The sequence below is a fragment of the Myotis daubentonii genome, chromosome 13 (genome assembly GCF_963259705.1).
Source record: "Myotis daubentonii chromosome 13, mMyoDau2.1, whole genome shotgun sequence".
NCBI classification, from domain to species: domain Eukaryota; kingdom Metazoa; phylum Chordata; class Mammalia; order Chiroptera; family Vespertilionidae; genus Myotis; species Myotis daubentonii.
The window spans coordinates 46,658,434-46,682,983 of NC_081852.1; the positions used below are offsets into that span (position 1 = coordinate 46,658,434).

At 42.3% G+C, this 24,550-nt stretch overlaps 1 protein-coding gene across 2 annotated transcripts in view; it reads right to left on the minus strand.

Annotated features, from left to right (window-relative positions):
- ARMH3 (armadillo like helical domain containing 3) overlaps positions 1-24,550 on the minus strand; it is a 175,387-nt gene that overhangs the window by 2,588 nt on the left and 148,249 nt on the right. For both annotated transcript variants that reach the window (XM_059661188.1, XM_059661189.1), the window contains exon 25: positions 1,221-1,337. In XM_059661188.1, coding sequence (XP_059517171.1) covers positions 1,221-1,337 — 117 coding nt within the window. The remainder of the gene's footprint in view (positions 1-1,220; positions 1,338-24,550) is intronic.

Here is a 24,550-nt window from a genome sequence, read left to right on the forward strand (position 1 = left end):
GCTCAAGCTCATTAGCTCCAACCCTACCAGACTGTCTCTGCTCCCCTATGCCAGAGGTACAGGTATAAGGAGAGCTGAGTAAGGTAGCAGCTAGTGTCAAAGAGCCTTGAGATAGAGCTCCTCTAATGTTCTCCTCCACAACCATCTCCATCTCCCAATAACTTAGTCTCTTTGTTAAGTTGACCCCAGTAATTCTCCATCACTTTAAAGACTTGCCAACTACCCCATAAAAATACTCTATTTCCTTACACTAAAGGCTTCCCTTTTTACCAGCTAACTCAACCCAGAGTATGTCTTCCTCACCCTGGGGAAGTCCAAAATCCTGGAAATGTCAAGTTAGGGTCAGAGTTGGGCTGTGTTTAGTTCAAGACAGATGAGCTAAATAAAATCCAGAATCTTCATCTTGGACTCAGTCAGCAGAGAATAGTGAAAGCTGGGCTGATGCAATTTCTGCCAGCAGTGGGAGGTCTGAGGACATGGGAAGTAGGCACAGAGGCCTGTGTATCCTGGTCTCAGCCCTCAGCCGGGATATTCATGTGCAACCAGGCAGGCCGAGTGGCAGGACTACAGGGAGGTTGAGCTTTTCCTGAGAGTAGCTCTGAGCAGTGTGCAGGAGGGGACCATCAACAGGGAGAGGCCAGTTCTGTGAAGAGATGCTGACTGGGAGGTGGAGTAGGAGGCAGAGCAAATGCTCACTGCTCCAGGTGGCCATGGATGGAGGCTGTAGGAAGCTGAGTGATTGGAAAGTGGGAGTAGGGACAGAGAGTGAAGACTAGAGAACTCCGTTTGGGGGGTGGGGGAGGGACACTCAGACCAGGAACCAGTTAGGAATTTAGAAAGTGACTGCATAAGAAGAATCAATTATTCTTATTAGTTGCTCTCTAGACAGGATAAGGAGTAATGAGCCAGAGCTGCCACTGGGAACACATGTCAAACCCCAGGCCCAGCTGGAGCTGTGCAAGGGCTGTCTCTATGGCTGCAGAAGAGAGGTGGGCAGTGCTGTCTCGGGCTTCTCACCCTTCCCAACCTGGTACCAGTACCCTGGGGAATGTCTTCTCTCACTGCCTGGTCCTGCGCTGCTTTGGGAGAGAAGTTTGCACACTTCATCAGCCTTTGGAATACTGCAGTTGTTCTCTAGACACTCAGCTGCAGAGTAGAACCCAGTGGTTGGGAAAGGGTCCCCAGAAGACACAGATGGAGATGGAGCAGGGCAGACTTACCAGCTCTTTGAAGAAGGCAGCTTCCTTGTGCTGCTCCGAATAGCGCTCATACTGGTCCAGGCCATCCTGCAGCTTCAGTGTGAGTGTGTCATAGTTGGCTCGTACTACCTCCAGCACCTGGGGGAGGTCAAGAGCCAGGCATGGCTTAGTACAGGCAAACCCTAGGTGACTTGGCCCCATGCATGCCCCTCCTGCTGCCCTACTGCACTGCTCACTACTTAACAAAAAATCCCTAAACACGGGGAGCAATTCCTCAGGATTCCAGGATCACTTTCTAATCTCTTCCGTTCCCCACTTTTCCTGACTAGTCAGCCTGGCCACCAAGGCTGTTTACTAGGCCTGTGGTAAAAGAGCATGAAAGAGGTGACGGAATAGTGAGCATCTAAGCTCACCAATGTCCCCAGACCAGAAATGTGTTCTCAGCCACATCCTGCAGCTTTCTCTGGCCAGGTTGCCACAGCAGCTCTGTAAGACTTTGCCAATGTATCCTTCCTTCTTCCTTTTTGGGAACTATATTTCTTCAGTTCTGGGATGTTCCTCAGCACCATCTGCCACTTGTTTTCATCTCTCAATGCCAACTCAGTCTTTCCTATCTATTGCCTGGATCGAACTTTTGGGTATCCCAGCTTTGGGGTGTAGAGAACACTTTCTAGACTAAGCTAGAGGTAACCTCATCGTTTGTTCTGATGTGGGTCTCTCCCCCATCATACCTCTCTCTGACTGTATGGTAGGGATTCAGACTCAACTGACTCCAGGAACCTTGGATCTCTGTTGTTCCAAAAGGAAGGGACTCTCATAGCTGGTCCTGATGTGACTTCAGTTTACAAGACCATGAATTAAAGGCAAGGACAATTAGGAAGAAAGGCACTACATCAAATTAGAAGAAATGAGCTCGGCAAAAAGGAGAGACCAGGAGAGGAAATGACTGTTCACTCTGACAATCTGGGTGGTAGCTATTTTGCAACTTGATCTGACCTGGGAGGGAAGTCTATGATGTCATGGAGAGCTCCCCGCTCAGTAGGAAGCTTAGGAGAATGAGTAATGAGAGAGGCTTAGCTCTAACAGCAGATAAGGGTGAAGGGAATAAGCTGGAGTCAGGAGTGGTCAGAGGGATCAAGGATAAACTCCTGAAGGGCGCAAAGGTGCCTCTGGGCTGTTCTCAGCAATTCAGTCTTGTGCCAGGGCAGACTTCATTTGGTAGCAAACACTTCTGCCTGCCAAGAATTCCTGAGGGGAGAGTATGGATGGAGAACACGGGGAAGGCTGTGTACCCTAGTCTGGGGGGAAGGGACAAAAGTCTGGCCTAGGCTCTAGGATCACTACTCCAGAGCTCCTCAGGTGATTTTGCCGATGTATCCCAAGACCCCAGTATGAGCTGGCTCTCTTGCTTCAAATTCCATTTGAAAGCTCTGACAGGAGGAGGGCCAGTACCCAGCAATGGCAATCGCCCACGGGGTAACCTGGTCCTTTTATACACCTGGGCTGTGTTTAAGGCTGGAATATCTACAGCCAAGGTCTTGGCTCAGAAGTGAATGGCTCAAGTCCGGAAAAAAGCCGAACGCCTGATGAACCAGCCCCCAGAAACCAGGCAGAATAGAAGAATACATGCTGCCCAAACCCTGAACAATGGCAGCCTCGGCAACATGGGCTCAGCCTTTCCTGAAGGGTGTCAGTTGCCAAAAGACAAATACCATGCTAAAGCCAATTACTGAGAAGGTGAGGATGTCAAGAGACTCTCCATTTCAAGAGCCTCACACCTCAGGCAAGGCTGCCTTGATCACCTGGACTTTCTCTTCCTGCCAGGGCAGAATGGAAGCTCTGAGATCTCACTCAGAACAGGGATTTTTCCTTTTCCAGTGAAGTTGACTTTTGCCAGAACAGCTTCATTTGTTTTTTTTGCAGGGAGGTGAAAGCAAACAAGGCCCCTGCACTGCCAGCCCCTTGGAAGAAAACCACAGGCCTTGCTGGACTTAGTGCATGATCCCAGCTCTCCTCTGTCCAGCCCTTACTTCTTTTTGCCCCCTTTTACCCAAGGGAAAGTTGCCCTTCAGTTCACCAAGCCTTTGCCATCTCCTGCCCTCATCATTTCTCTTAAATTCCTAAAAGAAGGCATTCTAAGCTCAAGTCAGGGCTCTAGCCCATTCGGGACTTAGTTTGGGACTTTGCCTTCTGTAACTCCACACTTTAGGAACATGTCCCGTTTGGACCTCACACTCAACAACGGCCTGGGACGTGGCAAGGGCAGCACTTGTGCCTAACGACCTTAGGTTTTACCATAATTTTCAGCCTTGGTCTCTGGCTTCCTGGCCTCATCCTGGCTGAGATGCCTCCCTAATCCATCTTCCAAGTACAAGCCTACCTTCTGTCATCAGCTGTTGGGATTGTGGGCTTCCTAGAACCATGCTTACCACCTCAGCTCAAAGTAGCTCCAAAGTCAGTAAATCACCTGTAAGCCACATGCTCTCTAAGGAGTCCATACCTGCTCCCCACCCCCGAGACCCTCATCAGACAGAAACGTGGGTCCTGGCAAGAGGCCTGACAGAATAGAACTGGTAGTCCCACTCTTACTTATAGGATCTCAGACAATTCACTTAACCTCTTGGAGCCTTAGCTCTTCTCTCTATAAAATGGAACTTGAATTTGTCTTCCTAAAATGAGATGGAAATAAAATTTTGAGTTACTAAAAGTAACATACAATTGATGGAAACATTATCATCCCAATGACTAAACAACTACCTGGAGAGCTCTTGGGACTCAAGAGTAACTGTCTTCACAGCCCATTTCAAGCTATCTCAATGATCCTATGTGCATAAATGATTCTTCATCACAAAGGAACATCTTCTGGATTTAAGTGGAAGACACAAAAGGCCTCAGTTTAGGGGAGAACAAACTGGGGGGGGGGGGAGCGGGGTGAACCTAAACCCCTCCCATGAGGTCTCTGGAGGGGAAGGGCATGACATAGGCCTTAAGGTCAGAGAGACCTGAATTTTGGTCCCATTGACCACTAATTAGCTATGTAAACATATACACATAATGTCTTTGAGCCTCAGTTTTCTTATCTGTGAAATGGAGATAACACTACCTCATAAGGCTGATATGAGAATGAAAAGAGATGATTGTCCAATGTCTGGCACATAATGAATAGTCAATAAATCAGCGGTTCTCAACCTGTGGTCGTGACCCCTTTGGGGGTCGAACGACCCTTTCACAGGGGTCGCCTAAGACCATCGGAAAACACATATATAATTACCTATTGTTCTTGTGATTAATCACTATGCTTTAATTATGTTCAATTTGTAACAATGAAATTGGGGGTCACCACAACATGAGGAACTGTATTAAAGGGTCACGGCATTAGGAAGGTTGAGAACCACTGCAATAAATCGTTATTAATTATATGATGAAAGCTTCTTTCTGGTGACAATGAGCATTTGGCAGTTCTGCTTATCCCCAGATAAAGTTAACCATAAGCCTGGAGGGTCTTGCACATCTTCATTCAGGATATGGCAGATTCTGGTGAGGAGAAAATCTACTTTCTCTGTTCAATATGAAAGCAGGCTTCCCATAATGACCACATTGTCCTGAGTTAACTGGCAATGTATCAGTCAAAAGTTAGCGAATACCCAGTACCTACCACTGCCAACCTTACCAATCTTGGTAGTGCAAAGGGATACAAGTTATACTGAAGAAAAACTGATCAGAAATACCCACAGAGCCCAGCCTTGCATCATACAGATTCTGAGGCTCATGGTGACATCAGGATCAGGAAGGAAAGAGGTCCCTGTGCACCAAGTTAGTTCAAAATTGCTGACTAAATTTCAGACAGACTCACACCCTCCCCCTAGCACACACAATAGACATTCCTCACAGTCTATTCAAGAGCCTGTGCCCCATTTTTTAAAACAGAGCCTTCAAAATGGGAAATAACTTCTACCCTGAAGACAGCAGCAAAGGAGAACAGTCAAGTTGGTAAAGTTCCTGGCAATGGCTATCCAACCTTGATGTCAGAGAGGCTTTGTACTGTGCCTGAAAAATTGCTTAATCTCAAATCGCTGTTGGACTGAATTCCCAGCCGAATGAGAATTAGGGGACAACTAAGAAAACGATATGACCTGACAGCAAGCTTGTGTTCATTACCTTCTTCTCAGTTTGAACACATCTCACAAGGGCAGTTCAGAATGGATCAAACCTGGTTTCTAAGAAATTAAAACTATGGATTGTGTATTTTGGGAGTAAAGTAACATTACTTCCCATCCTTTTAACCTTTTGCTCATCCTTTTCCCCCCCATTGATTTCAGAGAGGAAACGAGAGTGATAGAGAGATAGAAACATCAATGATGAGAGAGAATCATTGATTGGCTGCCTTCTGGGGTGGGGGGATCAAGCCCACAACCCAGGCATGTGCCCTTGGCCAGAATCGAACTGGGACCCTTTAGTCTGCAGGCCGATGCTCTATCCACTGAGCCAAACGGGCTAGGGCTGCTCATCCTTTTTGTAGGACTTATTTTCAGCATCAGAGCTGAGCCTGAACAATCTGCCTTTGAGGCGGAGCCTAAATTGTCAGTGCCAGAGTCACAGACCTGTCAGAGGTAATGGCTGTCCCTACAGCTGACGTCTCAGGGGCCCTGCTCGCTGATGGAGAATCTTGCCTTCAGAATTAGCTGACACAGTAATGTAAAGTGGAGGAGGTGGCAGACAAAATAGAAGAGACCTTGGATTCCGTCCTTTTCTCTGTCTTAAAAGGTGTGACATGATTTCAACCTGGCTGCCTATTCACTGGTTAGTTTTGCAGCTGACTCCAATCCACACTTAGTGTTACCGGCTGAACCCTATTATGTGCTTACATCTGTGGGCATGCCCTTCATGGTGGTTTATCTTGACCCCCCATTTTGCTTGTTAGCTCCTTAAAGGCAGGAAATGGCTTTGAGGGCTTTAGAAACTATCAGAGTGCTGAGAACAGTGCTGGGTGCACTGTAATGGCCTAACTCTAATCTTATTGTGTGACCTTGATGAGAGATTCCTTTCCTTTTTGGTTGGGCCTGAGTGTTACTAAATTAGTCTACAAGTATGTTGAATGTTTACTGTTTCTTAGGACTGTTAGGTGCTATGAAAAATCTATAATGTAACAGTGGGTCTCTTACTTCAGAGTGCCGAGAATCAAGCTGTGACACAATTTCAGTGAGGAAATCAATAGTAGTAGCATGTTTGTTTCTCCAGGAGAGAGCCTGCCACTCTGCCTGTCTCCAGCTGCTGATGTTTAAACCTTAAAGCATGTGTTCTTTCCTCCACAGTATATCCCTCATTGGTAAGCCTGTAAAAGACAGGTCTCTTCCAGAAAGTCAGGGAGGAGAGCGTTTGCTCATTTATGGCAGGAGTTGGAATTTCAAGTCCTAGAAAGCAGTTATTCATGGAGTCATTCAAATGAAAGAGATAATAATACAGCTAAGGTTATTAGGCACTTTTTGTGTATCAAGCAGTATGCTTGGCACCTTATATATGCATTTCCTTATTTAATCCTCACTATCGGCCCTATATGATAAACATTATCATCCCCATTTTACAGATGAGAAAACTGAGTCTCACCCAGTTCCACTCTGCTAGTTAGTGGCAGAGCTAGGATATGAGTTCAGGAAGGCTGAATCTAGAGCTATACCCTTAACAATGTTATCTTAAAAATTACTAGCTATTGGTTGAAACTCTTTTTCAGAGTCTAGGCCAGCTGTGGGCAAACTACGGCCCGCGGGCCGGATCCGGCCTGTTTGAAATGAATAAAACTAAAAAAAGAAAAAAGACCATACCCTTTTATGTAATGATGTTTACTTTGAATATATATTAGTTCACACAAACACTCCATCCATGCTTTTGTTCCGGCCCTCCGGTCCAGTTTAAGAACCCATTGTGGCCCTCGAGTCAAAAAGTTTGCCCACCCCTGGCTAGACCCAGTGGTGATCCACCACGGTATTTTCTTGGAGAACATCTTTGTAGTGTTTCTTTTTTAATTTAATCGTCACCCAAGGATATGCCTTTCACTGATTCGAGAGAGAGAAGAAGGGGGGAGGGGGAGGGAGAAACATCAATTGGTTGCCTTCCATATTCACCCCAACCAGGGATTGAACCTGCAACCTGGGTATGTGCTCTGACAGGGAATTAAACTGGCGACCTTTCAGTACATGGGCCGACGCTCAACCAACTGAGCCACACTTACCAGGGCTTCAGTGCTTCTTGTTTATTTTTAACTAGTCCTAAATTTGGAAGAATAAATATGGATTATGGAGGAAGAAGAATTGGCCTTTTCCTTCTCTGTCATCATAATTTCCATTCCAAGCTGTCCAATAACTTAGTTGTGAGAATGCCACTGAAAGCCTGTCCTTAGACTGGTGAAATTACAAGGTTAGGGACAGACCTTTATTGATTCTGGGAGAAAAGAGGGTTGTTCCTCATTGGGAGATCCATAACCAGTTCTGGGGAAGGTCTGGTTTTAGTAAAGTAAAGGAATGTGGGAGGCTATATTAGCTCCCTTCAGAGAAAACGAAAGATCAGAGCTCCAATGTCTCTTCAGTTTCTTGTCAAGATCATAGAGCATTTCAGCCCTATTAACAAATCCAGAGAAGGGAGTGAGGCAATGCCCTGAGTAGGTCATTCTCATTTTTACAGGAAAAGTTACCTTCCTTTGAGTTTGAAGACGTTTATTGGGTAGTAGAAAAAAAAGGTTTTGTTTGTTTTTTTAAATATATTTTATTGATTTTTTACAGAGAGGAAGAGAGAGGGATAGAGAGTTAGAAACATCTATGAGAGAGAAATATCGATCAGCTGCCTCCTGCACACCCCTACTGGGGATGTGCCCGCAACCAAGGTACATGCCCTTGACTAGAATCAAACATGGGATCCTTCAGTCCACAGGCCGACGCTCTATCCACTGAGCCAAACCAGTCAGGGCAAGAAAAAGGTTTTGGTTTTCCTGGCTGAGAAAAGGTATGCTTGACTTTCGTTGTTCCTCCATGGATGACAAGGAGATCTTATTTTGCTTTTACCATAAAAATTGCCTGCAACTACTTGGATCTTCTCCTCTCTGGCAGTCCCGTTTGCCACTGACCATTACTGAAGGACTACTCTGTGATCAGCACTATTTCTTTTAGAGATAGGACATTATGCTAGAGCAGTGGTTCTCAACATTCCTAATGCTGCAACCCTTTAATACAGTTCCTCATGTTGTGGTGACCCCCAACCATAAAATTATTTTCGTTGCTACTTCATAACTGTAATTTTGCTACTGTTATGAATCGTAATGTAAATATCTGATATGCAGGATGTATTTTCATTGTTACAAATTGAACATAATTAAAGCATAGTGATTAATCACAAAAACAATATGTAATTATATATGTGTTTTTCGATGGTCTTAGGCAACCCCTGTGAAAGGGTCGTTCGACCTCCAAAGGGGTCGCGACCCACAGGTTGAGAACCGCTGTGCTAGAGCAACAAACAGTTTAGAGCAGTGGTTCTCAACCTTCTGGCCCTTTATTAAATACAGTTCCTCATGTTGTGACCCAACCATAAAATTATTTTCGTTGCTACTTCATAACTGTAATGTTACTACTGTTATGAATCGTAATGTAAATATCTGATATGCAGGATAGTCTTAGGCGACCCCTGTGAAAGGGTCATTCGACCGCCAGAGGAGTCGTGACCCACAGGTTGAGAACCATTGGTTTAGAGGCATGGTATGGAGAGCAAAACTGATTATTCAGACTTTGATTCTGTGGGCACATGGATAGGTTTGTTCCAAATCAACTTTCTATGGAACAAAATCTTTATTTTTTTTCATCATCAGTCTGCAGAATAAGCAGTAACCACTGAGCTTCCTCTAATTGATGGGAGAGAGAAGCAAGGGCGACGTTTAGACTTATGCCTGGTGGTGCTCTTGTTTGTGGTTTCACAGCTTGATCTCTCAAGCTGTACTTTCCTGCCTTGTGGAAGAAATGGGGCCAAAATATCATACTCTCTAACTGGTGAATCAATATCTGAACTAGATCACATGGTAGTGGGATTATCATGAAAAAGCCTTTAAAAGCCTTCATCTTCTTTCTTCCTTTAAACTATTATGTCTGTTTTAAATCATCCAGAGATTAATTTTTCTATGATTAGGGATTTGGCTAGATTAAAACAGAAGAGCATGGAAATGGGAACAGAGAAGTTACAGACTCTTTTGGAGAATGGAAAGTTGGCCCTGAGGTAGGAGCATTCCTGTAGAAGGGATTCACTGAATCCTTTTAACACCCATCCACCCAAGCCTGGAGATCACCTGACAGCTGTGGCTAAAGAAGCCCAATAAATTAAAGACCTCTGAATTTCAAGCCTCTAAATGGGTATTAAGTAATTAAAATAGCAACCCAAACCAGATTTTGCTGATAATGAATTTGGAGTGGTCTATAAAGTTTTGCTGGTGGTTTTACCAACTAGGACAGGGCTGAGCAGGGTCTTCACCTGCTACTGGTGGAAACTGAGAAGCCCTGGAGCTCTGAGGACCTGGAAATCGTTGAAGCTCAAACATCAAACCAGCCTTTACCAGGTTACTTTCCCAGCTCTCCATAGATCATGCCTGCCATTTCCTAGAAGAGAATTTGATTTCCTTGGAAGTTTGTTCTCTAAGAGACCGAGTTTGGCCCGTAAACTCAGGAACGTGCCCCAAGTTAGACTAGGCTGCCAGTACAGGAAGAACCGTGGATGAGGATTAAGAACCCTGCATGTTTTCTAATTCCAGCTTTTTTCTTTGGGTAGTTTACAATCTTTCTGGACATCTGTTTCTTCACATGTGAAGCGAAGGCCATGAATTAGATAAGTGCTTTCAAAGGTTCCTTGCAAAATTACTATTTCTATGATTTTATCCCTATGCTAACACTTTGCCAAAAAGAAGTATGGCTGCCTTTTCCATGTCATTATCCTCAAATATTAGTGTTAATTCCATACCCTCCTGGCCACCATTTAACCACCTGATTCAACTTATTTGAATACATCAAATACTTTCTCTTTTCATTTTTCTTCTTTGTTCCCATAGCCTGCATTCATTTGGCACCTTTGTATTTGCTAGATGTTATCACTTATATTTTTATGTTTATTTTACATATTAGCTCTCTTTTCAAAATACGTTTTTATTGATTTTAGAGAGGAAGTGAGAGGAGGAGAGAGAAACATGGATGTGAGAGAAACGTCAAACGGTTGTCTCACACACACCCCCTTCTGGGGATTGAGGCCACCATAGACATGTGCCCTGACCAGGAATACAACAGGCGACCTTTTGGTGCATGGGACAAATCTCAACCAACTGAGCCATATCAGTCAGGGAATATATTATCTCTAAACTTCATACTATTATTAGAAAATATTATGGATAATAACGATGACTATTTTACAGATAAAGAAACCAAAGCTCAGACAGATAAAAGGTCATATAACTAGTAAATGATGGTTTTATGAACCCAGGTTTCTGATTCCATAGCCTCTTTTCCATTACCTCCCACTACAATCTTCTTGCTATGTTCCATGTTATTTCCTATTTTATAATAAGTCTCAGTAAGTATCTCTATTGTTATCTCGTGGTTTCCATCCTCATTTGGCAGCCTAGCAGAGAAGGCCATACATGTTGTCCGGACTGGGAGTGGGCTGATGGCAGCCTTAACTAATCTCCCCTGATAGATTATACTGAAGATGTCAGATCAAACTGAGAAGAAGGTAATGAACACAAGCTTGCTGTCAGGTCACATCCTTTTCCTTAGTTGTCCTCTAATTCTCATTCGGCTGGGAATTCAGTCCAACAGCGATTGAGACTAAGCAAATTTTCAGGCACATGGCAAAGCCCTCTCCCATCAAGGTTGTATAGCCACTATCAGGAACTTTTCCAAATTTAAAAATGAGGAAAGAAGATAATTGACTCTTTTAAGCAAAAAATAATAGCAATGTACTGTGAAATTTATAACAAGCCTTGAAGAAAATTGTATGACAACACTAGTACAAAGGACAGGAGGGGGAACAAATGGAAATAAACTATTGCAAGGTTATTGTATGTTACATGAAGTCATATATGTTACATGAACATTATTTTGATGGTATATTGCGATAAATTTAAAGATGCATATTATAAGCCCTAGAGCAAACACTAAAAAAACAAAAATGAAAAAATGAAGAGGTATAGCTAAAAAGCCAATGGTGGACATAAAATGGAGTACTAAAAAGTATACTCAATCCAAGAGAAGGCAGAAAAACAAAAAAGAATAAAGAACAGATGGGAGAAATAAAAAAATGGCAGATTTTAACTCAGCCATATTGATAAATTAAATGTAACACTAATTAAAAGGCAGAGATTGTTAAACTAGATATAAAATCACAACTCAACTATGGGCTGTCTAAAAGAAATCCATGTAAAATACAAAGACAAATATGTTGAAAGTAAAGAAGAGATAAAATGATGGGTTATAAAACACTAATTGAAAGAAAGTTGATTTACTGTATTCATATATGACAAAGGAGACTTCAAAACAAGGAATTTATCAGGAACAACAGTGAAATTTCATAATGATAATGAAACAATATTATTAGTGTCAATTTTCCCCCAGGTTGATCTATAAAGTTAATGTAATTCCAATCAAAATCTTAACAGGCTATTTTTTGTGGTGGTGGTGGTGGTGGTTACATAAATATATTTTATTATATGTTAATTATACCTCAATAAAGTTAAATAAAAAAATAAGTCCAGTAAATCATGACTAGTCAAAAAAATGCCATGGCAGTAAATTTGTCTTTTTTCTTTTCTTCTTTTTTTTCTTTTAATTTCAGAGAGAGAAAGGGAGAGGGAGAGGGAGAGAGAAATAGAAACATCAATGATGAGAGAGAATCATGGCTTGGTTGCCTCTTGGACATCCCCCACTGGGGATGGAGCCCGCAACCCAGCACATGCCCCAACTGGAATCGAACCATACCTCCTGGTTCATATGTCAATGCTCAACCACTGACCCACACCAGCTGGGGAGGTTTATGTCATTTTTTGGTCTTACCATTTCATTTTTGGTTGGGGCAAGAATGATTCAGACTGATATATCAGTCACTCTAAACTAGGAGTTCTCAGTGTTTCAACAATGTCAAGGATTCCCCTCATGGTACTCCTCCCCTCCACTTCACCACTGGCATTCTTCCCTGACAAATGAAATGGACTCTGGGTAACAATCAACAATGTTTGAAATAATATTCAGCTGGGTTGTTGCTTTTTAAAAAAATATATTTTATTTATTTTTTACAGAGAGGAAGGGAGAGGGATAGAGAGTTAGAAACATCAATGAGAGAGAAACATTGATTAGCTGCCTCCTGCACACCTCCTCCCCCACCCCCCGGGGTGTGCCCACAACCAAGGTACATGCCCTTGACTGGAATCGAACCTGAGACCCTTCAGCCCACAGGCTGACGCTCTATCCACCGAGCTAAACCAGTCAGGGCTGTTGCTTTTTTTAAGTGAGTGCACTTAAATTGGACTTTCTGGCAAAATCATTTGCCAAGCTTAGGGACTTATGCCATGGATAACTAATGAAGATTCTACTTTTGCCTTTTTAATGAAACTGAGGCAGGGATAAAAGATATGGCTCTCCATGTGGAAACTCACTCCAAATAAGGGTCATTAGCCAACCTTTTATGGATTTATAATGAGGCAGTATTTCACCAGGGTACAAGGAGAACAGGGAGGTTTATTTGTCCTCCTTAGGTTTGTAAAGAGTCAGGTGGGGCTACTGTAAGCATGCTAAATATATCACTGAGGGAGGTCTACAGGGAAGCACATAGGAAAAGATCTAAGCAAGAAAGTAGTGATCCTGATTCTTATACCAAGAAGTCCTCAAGGAGGGGCAAGTATGATTTTTGTATTTTTATAGCCCTTGGCTTGGCACACAGCAGATATTTCTGTACTTTTGCACAGAAAAGAAATAATAAAATCTGGGGAACTTGAAGCTAGAGCACCCATTATTCCTTGTCTGACTGCACTAACCAAGAACACCCAGAAACAGATAATTCTCATATCAAAGCAGGATCTGAGATATTCTTGGAAGGCAAGAATTCATTCTTTTTCAGAACACTTTAGCTCAAAGTAGTTGAAAAAAGAAAAGAAGCCAATAGCACAGGAATTAGAAGAGATAGCAACCTGATAATAAAGTCATAGACTTCATTGAGTGAGCATCCCTCTCTGGGTGCTTACAGTGACTTTCTGTCCAGGACAACCTGCATATCTCTCTAGGGCACAATTATCCAATATATATGTTTGGAAATAAGGACCTAAAAATGGACACAAATCTCTTACACTAAAAAAGATAATACCTTTTAAAAGATAACTATTTCCTCTATACAGGCACCCTGCATATAGAATATAGAAGTTTTTTTCCCCTTTCTATTTTCATCTCATATACTTCAGGGCCAAAGACAATTTTAGAACCAATGTAAGTCGGGCAGTTCTCCCTGTCTATCCATGTCTTCCAAGCCTGTTACCAAGGGCTCTCTACTGCCCTGAGATTTATTGATCTGACCAACTGGCTCTGCCCTTCAGCAAGGTGGACCAGATAATGAACCTCACAGTGGGTGATTAGCGAGAGACCATCAGTTGGTTAAAGGAGTGGTGACAGTGACTTTCTTTAATTTCCCTGGGCAGTTGCCCCACCTCTCTGACTTTATTTGGTTGAAGCCCTAGACACTCCTTGTGAAGCTTTTCTTTGCACTAATTACAGATCCAACATGCCCAGGTCTTTACCCTGCACAAGCAAAGCATGCAATCACACTAAAAAGCAGCCAAGGTAATGGGGGTGGGGAACATGATACACTAATAGCATATCAGGCCTTCTCCTTCTCTATGGTTTATTGCAGTGGGACCACTCTGCCCAGCTCAAACCAAGATGCAGATGTCTTTGTTCTCCCCATTTGAGGTTTCTTTCCTTGGAAACATATCACATCTCAGGAGGGAAGACAGAAAACACAATCTCTGTGCCTAATTCACTGGAAATTCAACATGGGCTCTCTGCCTCCCTACCTAGCCTCACTTATCTGTCCCTCCCTAACAGATAGTTCTTTTTTTTTTTTTTTTAATATATTTTATTGATTTTTTACAGAGAGGAAGGGAGAGAGATAGAGAGTTAGAAACATCAATGAGAGAGAAACATCGATCAGCTGCCTCCTGCACATCTCCTACTAGGGATATGCCCGCAACCCAGGTACATGCCCTTGACCGGAATCGAACCTGGGACCCTTCAGTCCGCAGGCCGACGCTCTATCCACTGAGCCAAACCGGTTTCGGCGACAGTTCTTAATAGAAATCCCATCTGTGGGCTCTCTAGTTACCCTTCTGGCTGACTGGGTTATTTTTAAAATTGCATTTTTCCTTGGGCAGGATCACTGAGAAAGGTCAAAGTGTACTTAGCAAAAACACTTTCAATGAACACTTATACTAAAATAAGTTTGCATAGGAACACTTCTGGCCTCTGATGTTACCACAGTGGCAAACCATGCTTTTCTGAGGACATCTTATACAGTTTTAAGCTACCTCCTTGGGAAGAGGTCTTGATGGAAACAAAAAAAAGTTCCCAAAGATCTATTTGGAAGGAAGGAGGTGGCTAAAATCAAATGGAAGAAGGAAGTCCTACCCGTATATTCTCATCTAATAACTGGGGTATAGGATCTTTCTTAGGTTAAGAAAGCAAGGATTATTATCTCCTGTAACCTCTTGAAAAGCTGACAACTACTGGAATTCCTACAGCTCCAACACTATTTTTCCTATGCACTGCCAATGATGCTTCACTGGCAATGAAGCCTGACTGAGGAAGACCAGAAGTTTATGCGATGGGCATTTCAAAATTCGTACTTAGTTGGAGAAAATGCTGACAGTGGCAGAGAAGAAGAATAAGCTGTGCTCTTCACCAGTGATCTCAGATTCATCTAGCTTGGCTCTGGGACATTAATTTTGAGAGTCTTCATTTTGCCTTTTTAAAAAAACAAAATGAAACTACTACTTTAAAAACTATTAAAATTCAGTGTGTAAAATTTTACATTCTGACTCACATAAATATATTATCTATTAAAAGAAATAAAAACTTAAAAAAATCACCATGCTCCTTTGCTGTGTAGAAAAGTTGTATTTCTCATTAGTGACCTTCCTGATATGCTTAGATGTAATAAGGAGACTCTTCTCTCCCTTGTATTATAAAGTTATCATACTGTGCCAGGAGCCTCTACTTAGGCATTTCTGCTTAAACTGGCAGCAAACTCTCCAGGCCCCTGTGTTCAGTGCTTTTTTCCCTCAACTGAAAGGGTCCTTCCCAAACCAGGACCTTTCCCAACCTTCAGGAATGAGCCCTATTATTTTCACTCTTCCTGTTTCTCCATCCACTTTCCTATCCCTAGCTAGCCTCTTCCTTCAGATTAACTGACAAGATTGAGGTTGTCAAACATGCCCCAATCTAGGGAAACGAAAGAAAAAAACAAACAAATGGGACTACATCAAACGATAAAGATTTTTGTACAATAGAGAAAACCATCAACAAAATGAAAGGACAACCCACTGAACGGGAGAACATGCCGGGGTCCAACCCCAGCGGGTCCAGGGGTCCCCAAAGGTGTAGACAGAGTCGGTGAAGAAGGAATGACACGGAGACAGCGTTCAGTTGATCAGCAGCCTAGCCAGGATCTCCAGCCAAGTTCTGGTCTGGATCTCCAGAGAGGTTCTGCTCAGGTTCTCCAGCCAGGTTCAGTCACCAGGTTCTAGTCAGGCTCTCCTGCCAATCTCCGCAGTCAGGTTCAGTCCAGGATCCCCTGCCATGCTCTCTCGCCAGGCTCTGCCTCCAGGCTCTGAGGCCAGTCCTGGTCCAGGATCCTCCGGCATGCTCTCTCCAGCGAAGTTCTTCTGTCTCTAGAGAACGTTCTGTGTAGGTTCTGTGCCTAGGCTCTGTCTCTCTTGGTCCTGTCTTCCAAGCCCTGTCTCTGAAGTTCTGTCTTATAAGTTCTGTCTCTTGCTGTCTTGTTACATCTGTATTTATACCAGTTGATTCAATCCTATCAATCTCTATTACAAAGGTTAGGGCGTTTCTTATCTCCATTCCAGGGAGTAAAGATTATGTAGCTTAAGCATGATTGTTCATAGTTAAAGTGATTAATTACCCGCCTGGCACTTAGTTGAGGGGTTTTATTCCCTCCCTAACTTCAGGGGAAAATCCCTACCTGGGGATTCAACCTTTCTCGGAGAGGTGACCTTGGTTAAAACACAGCGCCAAGAAGGTGAGCAAACATATTAAGAACCGTATGCCATATATGCCAGGTCCCTTGAAACAGCAAGCATGGACCGGCTCCCGGCAAATTCCCCCTTTTTTATTTTTTAAAAGCAAGCATTAAAAGAAAAACCCCAAATGCTCTCTTGTATCCATTTTAAGAGTAGGATTGGCGCTTTCCGCTATTACCTGAGTCCTGATCTATCACCCCAGGGAGAACTTGCCAATCCTGCACTTTCCCGGGGTGGAAAGGCTGCAGTGGGGTTAAGGCTAAGGCTCCTTGGGCCTACCTTCTCCCATGCCTCTACATTTACCTTTCCAGCACCTTTCCTTCCTCAGAAAAGCATGGACGTATTTCTTGTATAAAACGTTCTGTCTGACTGGGAGTAACCTTAATTCCTCTGCTAGCAAGCATGTGTGTTAAAAGATCAATACAGAGTCTTATTTCTTTAGACTCAGTATGGCACATCTTCTTAATCTAAAGATCAATACAGAGTCTTCTTTCTTTGGACTCAGTATGGCACATCTTCTCAATCTAAGAATCAATACAGAGTCTTCTTTCTTTGGACTCAGTGTGGCACATCTTCTGAATCTAAGTTCTGTACTATCCACCTTCTTACCCTACTTATCCTCTATAGGGGGGTCTGTAGCACCCTGGTGGAGTCCTATCCATCCCGAGTGTGGGGGTTCTCAATGGGGGGGGGGGGCTTACCTAGGGGAATCCTTTTCCAGGAGTTCCCAAAGGTGTGGACGGAGTAGGCGAAGACTATCCACCTTCTTCCTACGGTGGAGTCCTATCCGTCCCAAGTGCGGGGCGCTTACCTAGGGGTCCCTGTTCGGGCGCCAGATGCCGGGGTCCAACCCCAGCAGGTCCAGGGGTTCCCAAAGGCATAGACGGAGTCGGCGAAGAAGGAATGATACGGAGACAGCGTTCAGTTGATCAGCAGCCTAGCCAGGATCTCTAGCCAAGTTCTGGTCTGGATCTCCAGAGAGGTTCTGCTTAGGATCTCCAGTCAGGTTCAGTCACCAGGTTCTAGTCAGGCTCTCCTGCCAATCTCCGCAGTCAGGTTCAGTCCAGGATCCCCTGCCATGCTCTCTCGCCAGGCTCCGCCTCCAGGCTCCGAGGCCAGTCCCTGTCCAGGATCCTCCGGCATGCTCTCGCCAGCGAAGTTCTTCTGTCTCTAGGCTCCGTGTAGGTTCTGTCTTCTGAATTCTGTGTTCTAAGTTCTGAGTCTTTCTGTCTTGTTACATCTGTATTTATACCAGTTGATTCAATCCTATCAATCTCTATTACAAAGGTTAGGGCGTTTCTTATCTCCATTCCAGGGAGTAAAGATTATGTAGCTTAAGCATGATTGTTTGTAGTTAAAGTGATTAATTACCCGCCTGGCACTTAGTTGAGGGGTTTTATCCCCTCCCTGACTTCAGGGAAAAATCCCTACCTGGGGAAACAACCTTTCTCGGAGAGGTGACCTTGGTTAAAACACACAGCGCTAAGGGGAGCAAACATATTAAGAACAGTATGCCATATATGCCAGGTCCCTTGAAACAGCAAGGATGGACCGGCTCCCGGCAAGAACATACTTGCTGATACATCTGATAAGAGGTTAATATCCAAAATGTATAAAGAACTCATACAACTCAACACCAAAACATACAAATAACCCAATTAAAAAATGGGCAAAAGACCTGAATAGAAACTTCTCCAAAGAGGACATACAGATGGCCAATAGAAATATGAAAAGATGCTCAATGTCACTAATCATCAGAGAAATGCAAGTTAAAACGACAATGAGATAAATCTACAAACAAAAGTACTGGTGAGGATGTGGAGAAAAGGGAACCCTTGTGCACTGTTACTGGAAATGCAGGTTGGTGCAGCCACTGTGGAAAGGTAGTATGGACTTATCTCAAAAATTAAAAATGGAACTGCCTTGCCCTGGCTAAGCTGGTTGGAGCTTTGTCCCAAACACCGAAAAGGTTGCAGATTTGATTCCTGGTCAGAGCACATACCTAGGTTGTGAGTTTGGGGAGCATATGGAAGGCAACTGACTGATGTTTTTCTCTCTTTCTCCTTTCCTCTCTGTCTAAAAATCAATAAACGTATTCTTGGGTGAGGATTTAAAAAATTATCCCTCTGCTTGATTCTGTGTCTTTCCTGCTTTAGTGAATCCAGTAAACAAACAATTCACATCAAACTTTTTTTTCTATCAAACAGGTCAAGTGAAATGCCAGAATCCAAACAAAGTCAACGGAAGGTATAGTCAGACAGCCAAAGCTTGTGTCACATGCTCACATTCAGTAGGAGTTACCACCACAACCATCACTCAGGGTTATAGAGAGGCAGTGTAAAAATGTACACTGTTGTAGCAAAACAGGATACCAAGTACAGGAAATGGAATTATGGCTACAGTGGGAGTCTGAAATCTCAGCTCTCCAGCATATGTCTCTGCCAAGGCTGTCTTGAATGGTGGTTAAGACCCTGTTCTAGGCTGAGAAATCATCACAGGGGCTCTCAGAATGGGCTACTCAGAGGCCTCAATTGCCTGGGGGCGAACTTTATATAGGTGGCTCCCCTGGGGAAAGTGAAGCATACCCACCTCCTGCTGAGAAAGCCTTAACTCACAGTTTTATAGGCCCTTTCTCCCAGTCTTCCTCAGCCACCAGGGAGCTGGCCAATGCACACTTGGCCTGTGGAGTTGAGTGTTTAATTTTCAAGCATAGTTAGAGCCACTTGGCTTCACGTTGGCAGCCATGGTGGAAGCATTCACACACAACGCTACAGAACAGCCCCCTTCCCACCACTCATCCCCTCATATTCTAGTTGTTAAACATTTACTAGCACACCAAGGGCCAACAACTCTGAAGCTGAAGTATTAGGCTCCATTTTCCTCATAAGCCTTGAAGCTCTTAGGATATTTCTCCAAGATCTTTCTGGGCTTTCTCCTAGATGTTCCCAAGTAATGGGTGCCACCCAGGGCCCCTAACAATGTTTGCTCCACAAACTAGGGCTCTTCTTATCTCATTCCTCTCTGGGAAGATAAAGCTGGGTTTCATTAGGATTTGTAAACACAGCAGTTACAGTGGCTCTTATCTTAGGACTAGGAGAAAATAAAAAAGGTTTAGAAAGACAACTAATAGATGGAAACAATACTTAGCTTCCAATGCAACCTTCACTCATTCAGCTGGGAAGCACTTTTTGTCTATTTCCCTAATTTACTTTAACATGCTCCCCAAAATGAATGATACTCTGCTTTGTCATAAAACTTTTGAAGATACCTTTTGTAATGTACAACATTATACAGGCCTCCTCTGAATCTAATATTTAAAGCTCTAGTGAAAGTGGAGACTTAAAGAGATAATGGGAGGTGAAACTCCATAAAATTCCTAATATAGAAAACTTAGGAATCTGGGTACAGTATCCTATGGTCCTTGACATATGTTGTATCTGCAGACTACCTTCTGATCATCCCAGAAAATTCCTAAGTATGTATGTAGAGAAATTTTTAGCAGGCCACGTGGTTGAAAGGAACACCAGCTTCAAGATAGATTTAACTACTCTTAGAAACAGAAAGTAGAACGGTGGTTGCCAAAGGTGAGAGATGGGGAGTAGGGGGAGGAGTTGTTCAATGAATAAGTTGCACTTTTGTGAGATGGAAAGGTTCTAGACAGCCCTAGCCGGTTGGCTCAGTGGACAGAGCATTGGTCTGTGGACTGAGGGGTCCCAGGTTCAATTCCGGTCACGGGCACATGCTCAGGTTGTGGGCTTGATCCCAGTAGGGGGCATGCAGGAGGCAGCCGATCAATGATTCTCTCTCATTGATTTTTCTCTCTCTCTCTCTCTCTCTCTCTCCCATCCCCTTCCTCTCTGAAATCAACAAACATACATATTTTTAAAAAGTCCTAGACAGAAAATGCACAACAATGTGCTTATATTAATATTATTATAATGTACACTTAAAAATAGTTAATATGGTAAATTTTATGTGATTTTTAATAAAAATTAAAATAAAAAAGAGATAGGCTTGCCCATTAGGTCTTATCACATGCCTAGCATTGAGGCTGGCTCATACTATGCCCTTGATGAATGCCTGTAAATTGAATGAAAGGCAGTGCAATTAGGACAGGGATGAGAGTCAGTGCATTAGGGCTTATAGAAGCTGTGATACTTTAAATGACTGAATTGTATTCCTAAATCACCCAGCGTCTGGGTACCCTGGGACCTAAGGGTAAGACTTACAGAAACTCTCAGACTCTTCGTTCTTTCTGTCCTTTTTAGGTCCCTGACTTTAAGTATGTTTTATAATCTATGCCTCTCTATTTATCCAATACCTATTCCTCTTCTTTCAAGACCCAACTCAAATCTTCTCCCCTCTATATGGCCTTTCCTGACCACCACAATTTGCAGAGATATTTCTGTAACCTGAACTCACAGATCTTACTACTAAGACCGGTCAGCTACTGACAATAAGTTGCCTTAAGCCATCTCTTGCACTTATTCCATCCTTTGAGAACAAAGGTCCTTTATCATACTTCAGTATTCCTCAAATGCCTAGCACAATCTGAAGCACACAACAGATACTAAAAGCTAAAATAGTGACCCTGAATGAAGGCTAAAGAAAGCAAGAGTAGGCCAATCATTTACTTGCTTTCCAATGGGATATTTCAAAGGAATAAAATTGGTCATGAATGTGACTGAAAGCTTAAGGATTAAGATACTCAGAGAAGGCTTTAACTTGAATCTTAAATTGCCACTAAGTACTCTAGATATTCAGGGCTCTAAAGAATCTCCTGTAAAGTTCTTCTATGAAGCCTTCTCTTGCCCATAAGGAAATTAGAAGTGATATAAATCAATATGTTATACCATTTGTAAATCAAAACAAATAGTGAATAGCCTAAAAGGAGCTCAAGATCCGCAATGGGCATTTTCAAAGATCTAAGGGCTTTGGGGGCAAGGAATGTATGAGATAGTATTCAAGGCAGCCTGAGTGTCAAAGACTGGTTGAGAATTTTAAGAAAGATGGACCCTCTTTAAGAAAAAAAAAAAAAGGACATACAAATAATTTTAAATACAATTTCATGGTGTACAGTAATTCTCTAAAGCCTATTTTTGGACCTTAGGTTAAGAACCTGTGAAAATTTCATGACAGACCTCTTAAGTGTGGACTCATTTCTAATATGGTCTCGCTAGCCAATAATAATAAAATACTTTTCCTAATTTGAAATATAAGAATAAAGGAGAGGGAGGAGTATATAGAATTTAGGGTAGGCCAGGTAGGGAGGAGAACCCCTTGAAGAGCTCTTTTATGTCAACATAGTTCTATAAAGGGAGCACTGCATCATCTGCTGGAGGCTAAGACCAACAAGTAGTTAACATATAAATGTGAGAAGTCCCTCAGAAGGCTGATGGACTTTGGTATTCAGCAAGGGCTGAGAATCAGCATTGTATTACCCTGCTGCTGGCTGATAATCCTTTACTGTTTACCAAACCTTACCATTGATGTCTGTTTGCTTTGCTAAAGGGAAAATGTATATTCTAGTAAATAAAAAGCTATCAGTGCAGAGATTCAGAGAGCCTCTCCACTAGAGAGTAGGTCTCCTTCTGGCTCCCCAATAATTTCTAAATTTATATTTCTTATCTAGTGTATCCATTTGTGTGCAGCCCCTTCTCCAGATCCTGAATCCTCGCTGCAAAAGGTTGAGGCATCATCAAAACAAGATGTCCTCAAAGCATCCAAACCCAAGACTTAGCCTGGGGTCAAGAGTTTCTCTTAAATACTTTCCATCTACATTTATTTAGTACAGAAAAAGGGTCACATTTATGAAACACAGGTTGGTGACTCAGCTATCCTCCTAGGAGAATGAAAATCAGGGTGTAGGCCACTAGTGGGAGGAGAAGCATATCAAATGATTCTCCAGCTAAGGACAGGTCCTTACCAACAAGCCATACTGGGGAGAGAAAGGAGCTAAATCTCAGCTGAGGATGGGCAAGGAGCTTGAAGGGCCATTTTTACAAGATGTACTAGAGATAAACAAAGCCAGTAGGAAACAAACTGGGAGTAGTTTCACAGTTCTTGGAAAAACAAGCTGCATCTTCTCCAGAATCTTGATTCATAGAAATATGTGAAATACAAAATAGCCAAATACCCTTATCGAACACCATACAAATATTAACTTAAAATGGATCAAAGACTTAGATGTAAGAGCTAAAACTATGTAACTCTTATATGAAAACATAGGAGAAAAGCTTCATGACATTGCATTTGGCAATGATTTCTTAGATATGACATCAAAAGGGCAGGCAACAGGTCAGCCGGTTTGGCTCAGTGGTTGGGCATCATCTATGAACCAGGAGTTCACGGTTTGATTCCCAGTCAGGGCACATGCTGGGGTTGCGGGTTTGATCCTCAGTAGGAAGTATGCAGGAGGCAGCTGATTAATGATTCTCTATCATCATTGATGTTTCTCTCTCTCTCTCTCCCTCTCTCTCTCTCCCTTTTGTTCTGAAATCAATTAAAAAAATTAAAAAAGGGCAGGCAACAAAAGAATAGAGAAGTAGGATGCATAAAAATTAAAGTTTTGTGCATCAAGGGACACTGTCAACATAGTAAAAAGGCAACTCACAGAATGGGAGAAAATATTTGCAAATCACATATCTGAAGAGGAATTAATATCCAGAATATAGGAAGAACTCCTAGAACTCAATAACAAAAAACCCAAACAACCCAATTAAAAAATGGGCAAAAGGCTTGAATAGACATTGTCCAAAGAAGATAGGCAAATGACCAATAAGCACATGAAAAGACACTCAATTTTAATAATGATTAGGAAAATGCAAATCAAAACCACAATGAGATACCACTTCACATCCATTAGGATGGCTAGATAATTATAAAAACAAACAAACAACAGAAAGCAAGTGTTGACGAGAATGTAGAGAAATTGGGGTGTAAAATGGTACAACCACTATGGAAAATAGTACGGTGGTTTCTCAAAAACTTAAGCAGAATTACCATTTGATCCAGCAATTTAAATTCTTGATATATATACAAAAGAACTGCAAGCAGGAACTCAAATAGCTATTTACACATCAATGTTCATAGCAACATTCTTTAAATATCCAAAAGGTGCAAACAATCTAAATTTCCACTGATGGGTAAATGAATAAACAAAATGTACTCTCACTCTACACACACACACACACACACACACGCACACACACACACACACAGACACACACAAAATGCAATATTATTCAGTTTTGAAGAGGAATTAAATTCTGGCACATGCTTCAACATGGTTGAACCTTGAAGACATTATGCTAAGTGAAATAAGCCAGACACAAAAGGACAAATATTGCATGATTCCACTTATATGAGCCACCTAGAATAATCAAATACACAAATACAGAAAGTAAAACATGGTTACTAGGGCTGGGGAGGGGAGGAGAAATGGAGAGTTACTGTTTAATGGATATAGGATTTCAGGTCGGGAGATGAATAGTGGTGATGGTCCACAAAATGTGAATGTACTTAATGCCATTGAACTGTATACTAAAAATGGTTAAAATGGTAAATTTACGTATATTTTATCATGCATAAAAAAGGAGTTAAGATGAACAAGCTTCACAATCAACTTCAGACAAATATGATACCTGTGTATACAATATAAAAATGCATGCAGTTTATTACATTAGAAAATGGACAACCATTCAGTTATGCTGAGGGTATTAACTGATTAAAGAGTTTTGCCCTCTATGAAGCCAATAAGAATTAACAGAAAAATGTCATCTATCTTCTGGATAACTAAAAAACAACAACACAAAATAAAAACATGTGAGAGAATGGACTTTGTTTAATAAGCAATAATGGATTTACAAGCATCACTTTGCAATGCCTCAAACAGAGGCTGGAATGTGTCTGGGGGTTATCAAGCTCAAAAACTCACAAATCTGTCAGAAAAAATGGCAGGCTGGGCAGGCAGATCTAACAAAGAGTCCTCTCTTGTCTGCTATCTTACTAGGTGCTATAGATTCCAGTTAACTCCTGT